Here is a 12,281-nt window from a genome sequence, read left to right as displayed (position 1 = left end):
CACACACAACTAACCCTGGAGAGAGAAAGAGAGAGGGCAGCAGTGTCTTCCCTAGCGGCCTTGTGGTATCTCCTCTCTGCCTATCCTGGTTGTGTGTGTGTGTGTGTTTTGTGTGTGTGTGTGGGGGGGGGGGGTCCCCAGGGTAAAAACTAACACTCAATACACCCCCCAACCCCTCATTTAAAACCTCAGTCTCTCCCTCTCTCTGTCTCTCTCCCTCCATCATTCTCCCTCTCTCTCTCTCCCTCTTTCCATCATTAACAACAAAGCAGAGTACTCCCCCACAACCGTCTCTGCTTATGACTCATACTCATCAACGGAGCAGATCAATATTTGCGCAGACCTATCGTGGAGGCAACAATGGGAGTCTGGTGCAGACGCATAGTGCCTGCCTGCTAATGCAGTGTTTGCTGTCTGAGAGAGAGGGTAAAGGCACAGGGGAGGGTACCGTAGGGGTTCGACTGTACAACGCTATCCTGGCACACATCCCATAATATAACACATCCCGTAACGAGAAGAGTGGCCGACCTGGTAGCTCCTACGGGGCCGATTCTCACAGCCAGGCTGGAGACGGCGTGCGGCGTGATTGAGACGCACTGCTTGGACGGACGTGGCTTTGCAAGTCAAATGGCCGCGCTGGGCCCAACGCCATTTCCTGTGCCGTCTTTTGGGTATGCAAATGTCAAATCTGCTGTGCTACAGGCTTCAGTCTGGCCGTCACGCCGGGAGGTTTCGAAAGGGACGTCCGCAGAGCGCCTTGTCATTCTTATGATTCATCTAGCCAACACACACACACACACAGAGACACACTTGGCAGAACCAAAGCCTGATTAGAAACATCTCAAAGTAACCAACCACCATCCCACAAAGTCTAGTTAAGTTTCTTTCAACTGAGGGGGAAAAAAAACAACAATGAGAAGTTCTACTGCTGTTCAAGAGCCACGTAGTAGTTATCCAAAACCATTTTTCTCACAAAAGTTGTTTTACGGCGTTGACATTGAATATTTTAATTGGCATAGCGAAAGTGAGAAAGTGTCTGAGACATTATTTAATAGTAGTAAACGCAGATCAAAGGTCTCAGCTCTCGGGGAGTTCATCTGAGGTCATACACGACGGCGCCTTCTCCTCCACCATCCCAGCCCCATAACTCAAGCATCAAAGCTTCAAGTGTGTGTGTGTGTGTGTGAGAGGGTGTGTGTGCGTGCGTGTGTGTACGCGTGGTGTGTGTGTGTGTAGGCCCCTCACTCTGAAGCACCGTCGCTCTGCTGCCGTCACTCTCCTCTCATCACTCTCCAGATCCAGGACATCTCCCCGGGTCCCGTCCACAACCCCTAACCCCCCCCTACCGACCCCTGCCCCCCCCCCACCAAGCCCCCACCTCCCCCTCTCCCACCCCCTGACAGGCACCCTGCAGGGTTCAGAGAGCCGAGGCCGTATGGAAAAGCCATTCCGGGCCGTTGCTCTACAGAAAGCTGAGCGGTCCCTCTGGAGTGGACCTCCTCTGTCCAGCACACGCCTGCCTGCTCTCTCGCCCCTCTCTCTCCACTCTGTCACTCAGAGAGAGACAGGCAGGAGCCACGTTTACTACCCCGCAACACTTAGGGAGAGAGAGGGAGGGAGGGAGGGAGGGAGGGAGGGAGGGAGGGAGGGAGGGAGGGAGGGAGGGAGGGAGGGAGGGGGTAGAGAGAGGGGGGACAGATAGAGAGAGAGGGAGGGGAGAGAGGCAGTGTGAGAGGGAGGGAGTGAGAGAGAATGGGAGAGGGAGGGAGGGGAGAGAGGGAGGGAGTGAGAGAGAGGGTAGGAGGGAGGGGAGTGAGAGAGAGAGGGAAGGAGGGAGGGGAGTGAGAGAGAGAGAGGGAGGGGAGAGAGGGAGTGAGTGAGTGAGAGAGGGAGGGGAGGGAGAGAGAGGGAGGAAAGAGAAAGGGGGGGTGAAAAAGAGGAACAGAGAAAGAGACTAGAGAAAGGGGAGAGGGAGTGAGACAGAGAGAATATGAGTGAAACAGACAGACCATTAGGTGTGAGTGTTACCAGAGAGACACACATGACTGTTACCAGCGAGACACATTGGGAAGCACTGAGAGCCAGAGGCCAGTGGGTTGCCAGGTTTGGTCGACTCTGCAATTCCCCCCATCCTAGGGAGGCCGCTGATGAGTAGGCCCACAGGCCCAGCACTGGGACAGAGATGGAGGCCCAGCACTGGGACAGAGATAGAGGCCCAGCACTGAGACAGACATAGAGGCCCAGCACTGAGACAGACATAGAGGCCCAGCACTGAGACAGACATAGAGGCCCAGCACTGAGACAGACATGGAGGCCAGGCCCAGCACTAGGACAGACGTGGAGGCCCAGCACTGAGACAGACATGGAGGCCCAGCACTGGGACAGACGTGGAGGCCAGGCCCAGCACTGGGACAGACATGGAGGCCCAGCACTGAGACAGACATGGAGGCCCAGCACTGAGACAGACATGGAGGCCCACCTGGAGACAGGCCAGAGTGGGGGGGTGGAGAGAGAGAGAGCTGGGTGCCAGAAGTCTAGTATTCTCACTGCTCCCCAGGTCACACTGCCTCTCTCAAGTCTCTCACATCCCCATGAGCATGTACACACGCATAGCGCACACACACACACACACTGTACACACGCCACTTATATACACACACGCACATCCATCCACACATAAACACACACCTGTCAAACGTCAGTCGGCTGGGTGAAGAACTAAGAACACAGGCAGGAGAACATCACTCAGAGAGCCATTAATCTCTGGCTCCCAGCCAGCCTCAAGTCACTACACCTTCAACACATCTAGTCCCTGTGTGTGTGTGTGTGTGTGTGTGTGTGTGTGTGTGTGTGTGTGTGTGTGTGTTGGGCCGACGGAGGATAAAAGGTCTGCTTGTCCAGAGAAAGAGACACACTAGTAGCTAGCTCCCCTTAGTAGTTTGATGACCGACTTCCCCATCCTTCTCCAACTCCAAACTTAACCCCCACCCTTCAAAGTTTTACCCCTCCGAGGCTGCCGAGGGTCTCCGGTGGGCTGGCCGAGGGGGGGGGGGGGGCCGAGAGGGCCGCTTCCTGGTCCGCGGCGCGGCGTTCGTTCCCCGGGAGAGAGGGGCTCCAGACTAAACAGACCCGCTCGCTCAGCTGCTCCCCGTCAAACCCCGGCGACGAGAGACGGGACGCTTGACGACCGCTCCCAACAGAAACCTCACTTTTTCCACCAATTAAAACGAAAACTGGGGCGGCGAGAGGTGGGGGGGTTGGGGGTGGTGGGGGCTAAACTTCAAAATATTATCCACATTGGCATTTAGCGTAGCGCGTTGAGCAACCCCTGTCAGAAAGATGGACTAATTTTAGGGCGATCCGTGCCAACACAAACAACTGCTCTCGCTAGCTTTCATTGTCAGCACTTGAGGTTTTAGTCGGATTTTTCGAGTGCTGCACTGCCAATTTCTCTTTCCCTCTCTGCTCACCCACCCCCCCCCCCGCCCCCAAATTTATCCCTGTCCAAGATTTCTTCTTCCCCCCCCCCCTCCTTCTTGAGTTAGAGAACTTTGGTCTTTCATCGCCTACAGACTGAACTTCACAGGATCCCCAGAACACACATACACACAGACATGTGTAAGCACACAAAATTCAATTCCTCTCCCGTCTCCAAAACATACGCGCGGGAGATGCACAGGATCAAACAAACAGGCCCTTCGCTAACAAAATCACAAACACGACCAAAACAGGACCATGTGTTCGACTTGTATACAAAGGCACATGCTCCCACTCAGGTTCTGTCCGTCAGCAGCTCCGGGCAGCTCTTGTAGTCTTTCGGGGCTGCCGTTTTGAGCGGTTAAAGACAGTCACAGGCCCATATCGGACCCAGCTGGTCCGGCCTTCAAAGATGGCTTCCACCTGGGTCAAGGCTAAACTACGGCTACGAACGGCACCAGAGCCATCCTACACGTAGGCCACATGGACTCATGGAAGTGTGAACCACTCACCAGAAACCCCTGACCAAATGGTTTGGTCTGCAGTCATACTGTACTGAGGACATGTAAGGCACTACTGTACCTTTACTGCACTGCAACAGGCACAGCGACTGTACTGACACACGCACACGGGGGTAACGTGTCAACCGGTCAGACGCACACAGAGTCATACTGACTTCATAAAACGCTGTGGGGAGCCTGTCCTCTGCGGCGGATCACACACACGCACGCCGAGGGGGAAGTGTGTTTTTAAGATTGTGTGTGGAGGCGGAGGGTGGGAGGAGGTGAAAGCTGAATGGACACTTTCGGAGGCCCCTGTTGCCTGAACATGCAGCCCTTTTCTCCGGGCCAGTATTGAGGCAGCTGTCTTTAATAAGGGGCCAGCCCAGCTCAGCCCATATTTATTCAGGTACGGCGGAGAGAGAGAGAGAGAGAGGCAGAGACAGCGAGAGGGCGTGGCCACTCCTTTTTCCTGGCAGCCGCGCAGCACTCCTGCGGTTTTTTGGGGGGCAAAGGGACAAGACGAAAGAGACAGACTGAGGGGGAGAGACAGACTGACTGAGGTAGAGAGAGAGCGAGAAAGAGAGGAGAGAGAGATTGACTGAGGGGGAGGGAGAGGGACTGACTGAGGGAGAGATAGAGGGAGAGAGAGAGACTGACGGGGAGGGAGGGAGAGAGAGAGACTGAGGAAGGGAGAGAGACTGACAGGGAAAGAGAGACTGACTGAGGGAGAGAGACTGGCTGAGGGAGAGAGAGACTTACAGGGAGAGAGAGAGACTAACTGAGGGAGGGAGAGAGAGAGAGAGAGAGAGAGACTGACTGACTGACGGAGGGGAAAGAGAACCGACAGACCTGAGGAGGGGGCGAGGAGGACAGAGAGAGAGGGTCTCTGGGAAAGAGGGGGGGCGGGTTAAATAAAAAGCAAGGCTCCACTTGGGCCCCTCTATCTGGATATCCTGTGCGGGGCCTGTGTGGCCCCAGGGGGGGGGTGTGTGTGAGCTGATCTCCTCCCCCCCCCCCCCCCCCCCCGACACCCCTGTCCAAGACAAATCACCGGTGCTGCTGCTGTCACCGTGGGGCCTGACCAAGACAAACAGCCCCGTTTAAAATAAGCCCCCTAGTCCCCCTGACAGCCCCCCAACCACCTCCCCCCGCCCCCCCCCCCCCACACACACACACACACACACGCATAGAGATTCCCTTCACAGGTCAGGAGACTGTGAGCTCTGGGTCCAACTTTGCTCCGAGGACTCACCGCCACCCTCTCCACCCTCCTCATAACCTCTCCCTGCTCACCAAACGCCTCGCGGCGCTCACCACATCACACCCGCTCTGTTGTGGCCTGAAAACTCAGGGCGAGTGCAAGTGTGTGTGACTCGACGTGTACGCCGCTGTGTTTATGGGAAAGCGGGTGAGTGTGTATGCGTGGGTGTGTGTGTGTGTGTGTGTGTGTGTGTGTGTGTGTGTGTGTGTGTGTGTGTGTGTGTGTGTGTGTGTGAGTCGGACGACGGTGCGCGTGCGCGCCTCAGGCCCCCAAACTGAATCACAAACTGCCAACAATGCAGATGTGTCAGCAGTATTCCTCCTCTCCTTTCCCGGAGCAGACTGCATCATGGGAGTTGTGGTTTATTTGTCAGACAGAGTGCGTGTCCCTCCGCCAAGCAGAGCCTCATTTATCTCGGCGGCGGAGCCCCTTCCTCTCCAGCGCCGGGTCCTCCAGGACCCCTAACTGCTGACACCAGACCCCCCGCCCCCGCCAGACCCCCCCTCACCCCCCCCCCCCCCCCCAACCCCCTCCTGCTCCAGCTCCAGCATGCGGCAAACATTGTGAGATGTGTTTCATCTGCATATTGATCTGCCCGGCCAGAAGATCCAGAACCTCAGCATTTCCCTGCATACATAATGTGGAGAACTGAGTTATTCTACTGAAACCCCAGCCTGCAATCCTTTAAGACGAAAAGTTCCACCTGCATTAGATGTCTCTGAAGTTGAGCTAAATGTGATTGAGAAACTAAGATCATTAGAACTTTTCATCTTGGGGATAAGGGCACTGGCAAAAATAATGGTGAAAATCCCAGCCAAATGCTGGGTACTGAGCCGCTGAACTGATCCGTTGATGAAAGTCACCTCTATCCACCAATTAAACTTCTCGAATCCGTTTTTTTTTTTTAAAGCTCTGGCCCAATGAGAGCGGGCCTGCGCTGCTCTGCGGTCTGGGTGCCAGCCTGTGGCTGTGCAGACGGCCGGGCGCTCTCTGATGGATGGCCCGCCGTTTCGTGAGGACTGGACCAATGGCGTCACGGATTGATTGGCCCGAGGGGGCCGTCGGGGGGCGGGGGGGGGAAGCACTTCCTGTGTGTGTTAATGGACGGCCCTGCCTGGGGAGGCACTGTGGCGGTTCCCCTCCTCCCCCCTGCCTCCCCCACTCCTCCGCTGGCCTCTCACGGCTAATCAGGAGAGACTCCGGTGAGAGCAGCCAGACTTCCCACAGCAGCAGCAACACCGCTGCCTCTCTCCTCTCCCCTCCTCACCCCTCCCTTCTCTTCTGCTCCCCCCTCCTCAACCCTCCCCAGCCCCCTCTCCCCGCTCCTCCTCACCCCTCCCCTCTTGTCCTCTACCTTCCTCACCCCTCTCATCCCCTCCCTCCTCTCTTCTACCCTTACCCCTCTCCTCTCCTCTCCTCTCCCCCTCTTCTCTCCTCTCCTCTACTCTCCCTCTCCTCTCCCCTCCTCTACTCCTCAATGTCTCTCTAAACCGTCTCTGCCCACCAGCCCTAATAGGCCTAGTGTACACTGAGGACCAGCCCGAATAGAGAATGTGAGTGTGTGTGTGTGTGTGTGTCCAAGATGTTGTGCCTTGTTGCCATGCTAAAATCAGCCTTTAAACCAGCTGTCATAGGAAGCTTAGCTGTGTGCAGGAGAAAGTGACTGTGTATCCTTAGGTGTTCTTGAATTGAATTATATTTGATCCCGTGCTGTTGTGTGTGTGGTTAAGGAGGGGGGCTCACCCTAGTCTCCCCAGCTGGTCCAGCTCTGGCACCGGGGGTCCGTGGGTGTGGATCTGGAGGGGCTGGTAGTGGTACAGGGCCTCTTGGATCTGCGGAACAGGCTGGAGAGACACCGTCTGACCCTGGCGGAGAGACAAGCGAGAGAGAAACCAAAAAACAATCAGCCCCATTGTCTCCGCACACAAACATGTTAGTTACGTGCCAGAATAGATGCCAAACAACACAATGACAAAGGGCAACGAAAAAACTATTAGGAAGAAATGGGATTAACGTCAATCAAGCCTTTTTAGGTAACGCAACCACAAGGTCCCGACCGACTGGTTTTGGACGCGAGTTTAAGTCTGACGACATTTTTTCAGTTTCACTGACTCAGGGCGCTGCTGTTGGTTTTGAAACAGACAGATCCGTTGAGTAAATATGTATTTGAGAGGTGTTACAGCGCCGAATGAACCAGAGAGAGCACCAACTGACACCAAGGTGGACATCAAGAGCTTAAGCTAAATGTTATGCCCCTTAAATACCATCTCCAGCTGGGGACCGGGGATAGGGTGGACTGTGGTAAATACTGAGGTACTAAGAGACCAAAGTAAATACCATAATAGCCCACATAAATCCTGTGGCAGACAATGTAAGTAATGGCGCATAAACACAGAACACAGACCGCCAGCCAGGCTACAGCAGCATGATTCATGACAGAGATTAACTGCACTGGAAGGAGGTAAAGTCATGCAGGAGCGGTGTGCGTATGTAGGAGTGTGTGAGTGTGTGTGTGTGTGTGTGTGTGTAGAGAGCAAGACTGTGGTGAGAGAAAGTGTATGTATGTGTGTGTGTGTGTGTGTGTGTGTGTGTGTGTGTGGAGAGCAAGACTGTGTTGAGAGAAAGTGTGTGTGTGTGTGTGTGTGTGTGTGTGTGTGCGCATGTGTGTGTGCGCCTGCACGTGTGTGTATCAAGAGAGTAAGAGGCAATCAGTTGCCAATCAACTGGATCCTTCAGCTGATTTACCTAAAAACGGCGTCACAGCTCGGTGGGTGGGCCGGCCAATTACCTGTATGACATCATAGGCATGAGGCGAGCTCTTAAGCGCGGCCAAACGACACACACATAAATCTCCCGAGTCTCCTCCAATCGGACGGTACGCCTTGCCAGGGGCTAGGCATCACCTGCAACTTTCTCTTCCAATCAACTGTGAAGGTTTCAACCTGCCGGTGAGCTAAATACATATCGGAATATATGTGACATATATTATGTGTATACTCTCCACCCAATCCATAATAGTCCCAGACTAAGGTTTCAGATTTTGTCTGCCAGGCGCACGCAGTCGAAACACAGACTTGGGTTTCTCACGCCCTTGACCGTGGGAGAAAGGCGATACTCCTCCGGTGAGGACGACTTTGCTGCACTGTTCAATCTGGCCTGCAGTCATTATCCACCATACGTGGGGAATTTCCACACAGGAGAGATCGGCGGCCATCTTCTATCCAGCACGACCACGTCAGCTGGACTGGAAGCTAATAACTGAGTCTAGATGACAATGACGCGCGCGCACACACACAGAATTACAGGAACACAGATCACAAAACAAAAACAATATCTTAGACGCATAAACACCACAGAACAGAGGGGAGCTGATGAAAACCAACACAATGAGTAACATGTTCCAGCGCACGCACGCACGCACGCACGCACGAACGCACGAAAACACACACACACACACACACACACACAGCCCTAATCAAAACAATATAAGCCTATTGGTGCTAGTTTGAACATACATAAGAGAGCTAAAACCCGACAATGAGATCAAGATCATCTGGGAGTCATAAGAAAACACACAAATAGTCTTGACAGAAATAGCCGTAATGACACATATGAAAACATAAATTCAAAGTCTAGAGACGGACGCACGCGCACACACACACACACGCACACACACACACACACACTTTTCTCTGCTGCTACCACTCAACCTTTAACCCCTCGGTGCCATTGACCCGCCCTCCCCTCCCATCCGCCCCCACAAGTCCGACTCTCTGCCACAAGCTGGCTAATGAAAGCCAGACCAGCCTCACTCTCTCTCTCTCTCTCTCTTACACTCCCACAGTCTCTCCATCCATCTTCCTCCAGTCTTTCAGCACTATATTACTCCCCACTGCTCCAGTCAAAGAGACGACCTGAGATAGAGGGCTGGTGAGAGAGAGGGAGAGGAGGGAGGGAGAGAGAGAGAGAGAGAGGGAGAAAGAGACAGAGAGAGAGAGAGAGAGAGAAAGAGAGAGACAGACAGACAGACAGACAGACATAGAGAGAGTTACAGACGATGACGGGGCAGTAAATCTCTTTTCTTTTCTTTTTTCACAGACAGAGCAAAGCCAACCCCCGGCCCAGAGAAGTTTCTGTTGCATTCCTGTCCAAGGGCACCTTGAAAACTGGCAGACGAACACTGCCTCCTACACACACGGCGTACTGTACACATCTCAAACACACACACAGACACACACACCTCCCTGATCAAACAGTGTACGTGTCTACATTACAAAAAACATGAAGGCCTAAACTTTACACTCCACAGTACAAAGTACATCCTCTAAAACATAATTTGGTCAAGCTAGGGGTTTGTTTACTTAATCAAATTCAAAATCAGCGAGAACGACCCACCATTCCACCTACAACATCATCCTGTCCGATACCACCATGTGCTAGGATGCTGTCTACAACTAAGACCCTCGTCCATATTCGACCACATCGAAGAAGAGCGCTGCCCGCCCCACCCCCAGCCCCTAAGACCCCCCCCCCCCCACACACACACACACACACCTCCGTCCTCAAAACAAAAAGTGGTGAAACTTTCAATCATGGGCTCATCGCGTTCTATTAAAAGCCAGCGTGGATAAGAGGATGTGGCTGTTTGCAGAGCACTCCAGCGATTACACTGTCAACACACTGGAACAACGCTGCAGCACTGGCTGGGCCACGTGAATGTTCCAGAGAGAGAAGGAGAGATGGAGACAGTAGGAAAGAGATAGATAGAGAGAGGGGGGGGTGGAGACAGCAGGACAGAGAGAGAGAAAGAGAGAGAGAGAGAGAGAGAGAGAAGGGTAGGGGAGGTGGAGACAGCAGGACAGAGAGAGAGAGAGAGAGAGAGAGAGAGAGAGAAGGGGTAGGGGAGGTGGAGACAGCAGGACAGAGAGAGAGAAAGAGAGAGAGAGAGAGAGAGAGAGAGAGAGAGAGAAGGGTAGGGGAGGTGGAGACAGCAGGACAGAGAGAGAGAGAGAGAGAGAGAGGAGGGTAGGGGAGGTGGAGACAGCAGGACAGAGAGAGAGAGAGAGAAAGAGAGAGAGAGAAGGGGTAGGGGAGGTGGAGACAGCAGGACAGAGACAGTCTGACTGACAGACAGAGCGAGGGAGGATCCTGAGCGGACCCCCAGCTATGCCCAATGGAGCAGAGAGGGACCATGGGCCATTGCGGCTCTGCTACCACGGGGCCAACACAAACATCTGCTTTCAACATCAGGAAGGCCCATCGTACAACTTTAACACTATGTCTGTACGTTTTGCGAGTGTGTGTGCGTTTCAAGTCTTGGAGCTTGCGTTTAAGACTCTTATAATGCCCCATGTGATACTAAAACTAACCTCATGGGACTATCCATCTTAATAAAAACCACAGGGGAGGATAACTTGAGGAAATCATATTGCGGCTCAATACTCCCCTCCTTCCCCCTCTCTCTCCCTCATCCTCCCCGCTCCTGTGCTGAACATGTCAGGATCACACCAGGTTGACAACAACTCATCCTCCTCCTCATATTCTTCAAGCAATAGAAACGGTCCTAACAGCAATCGGGTCAAAGAGAGTACACTTCTCAAAAAAAAAACGGAACGCCTTACCACCACATTTTTGTTTCATTTTGTTTGGTTTTTAGGCAGCATAGGCATCTATCCTCTGTTCACAGTGATATTCAACCTGGCCCACATGCTTCAAGAAGTCCTCTATCATCCCCGTACTGAAGAAGCCAAGACCAGCCTGCCTCAATGACTACCGCCCGGTAGCTCTCACCTCCGTGGAGATGAAGTGCTTTGAGAAGCTGGACGGAACACATCTGCTCATCACTGTCCAGCACACTAAAGCCCCTACAGTTTGCATACTGTACAAACCCAAAAGATCACAGAAGATGCAATCGCTCACATCCTCCACATCACCCTAGCCCACCTAGACAAGAGCAAGGGGAACGTGTCGGGTTATGTGAGACTGCTGTTCATTGACTACAGTTCAGCTTTCAACACTATAACCCCAATCAGACTCGACACCAAGCTCAGGATCCTGGGGCAAAATTACACCCTCTGAAAGTGGATCCTGGACTTCCTGTCAGACAGACCCCGGGTGGTGAAGGTCGGCAACCACACCTCAACCCCCCTCACGCTCAACACGGGAGCCCTCCAGGGCTGTGTGCTGTCCCCACTACTGTACTCCCTGTACACGCACGACTGTACAGCACCTTTGACCCCAACACCATTGTCAAGTTTGCTGACGACACAGAAGTGATAGGCCTGATCACCAACAATGATTAGAGGGCCTACCTGGAGGAGGTGAGGCTCCTGACCCAGTGGTGTCAGGAAAACAACCTCCATCTGAACGTCAGCAAGACTAAAGAGATGGTGGTGGACTTTTAGAGGAAGCAGGAGAAGAACTACACGCCTCTAATCATCAATGGGACCCCCGTAGAGAGAGTAGACTGCTTCAAGTACTTTGGCATCCAGATCACCAAGGACCTGACATGGTCAACACACACATAGACATTGTGGTGAGGAAAGCACGTCAGAGACTGTACCACCTCAGACAACTGAGGAAATTCAGAGCGTCCCACCAGATCCGACAAAGCTTCTACTCATCCACGATCGAGAGCATCCTGACTGGGAATATCACCCCCTGGTACAGGAACAGCAGCTCTCAGGATCACAAGGCCCTACAGAGAGTGGTACGGTCAGCTGATCGTACCATGGGGAGGCCACTCCCCCACCTTGAAGACATCTTCTCCAAAAGATGCAAGACCAAGGCCAACAGGATCCTGAGAGACCCCAGCTACCAAGGCAACAGACTGTTCTCTCTGCTACGGTCAGGGAAAAGATACCGCACACACAGGGCGAGCACGGACAGACTCAGGAAGAGCTTCTTTCTCCAAGCCATCCAGCTCCTGAATGACTATCTAACGTATAGTACCACTATACCCAGAGGATCAGGATACCTAGTGTACATAACACAAACACTTACACCCCCGCCCCCCACCCCCTGGGAATATTTATTATAGC

At 53.4% G+C, this 12,281-nt stretch overlaps 1 protein-coding gene across 1 annotated transcript in view; it reads right to left on the bottom strand.

The window, feature by feature from the left end:
• The window catches only part of mnat1 (MNAT1 component of CDK activating kinase), a 35,117-nt gene that overhangs the window by 6,469 nt on the left and 16,367 nt on the right, over nt 1-12,281 (bottom strand). The window contains exon 7 of the mRNA XM_084437840.1: nt 6,985-7,106. Coding sequence (XP_084293966.1) covers nt 6,985-7,106 — 122 coding nt within the window. The remainder of the gene's footprint in view (nt 1-6,984; nt 7,107-12,281) is intronic.

Source organism: Borostomias antarcticus (assembly GCF_949987555.1).
Source record: "Borostomias antarcticus genome assembly, chromosome: 5".
In the NCBI taxonomy this organism is placed as follows: domain Eukaryota; kingdom Metazoa; phylum Chordata; class Actinopteri; order Stomiiformes; family Stomiidae; genus Borostomias; species Borostomias antarcticus.
Note: the sequence above shows the minus strand (reverse complement) of the source record. Positions and strands in the feature narration are given on the sequence as shown.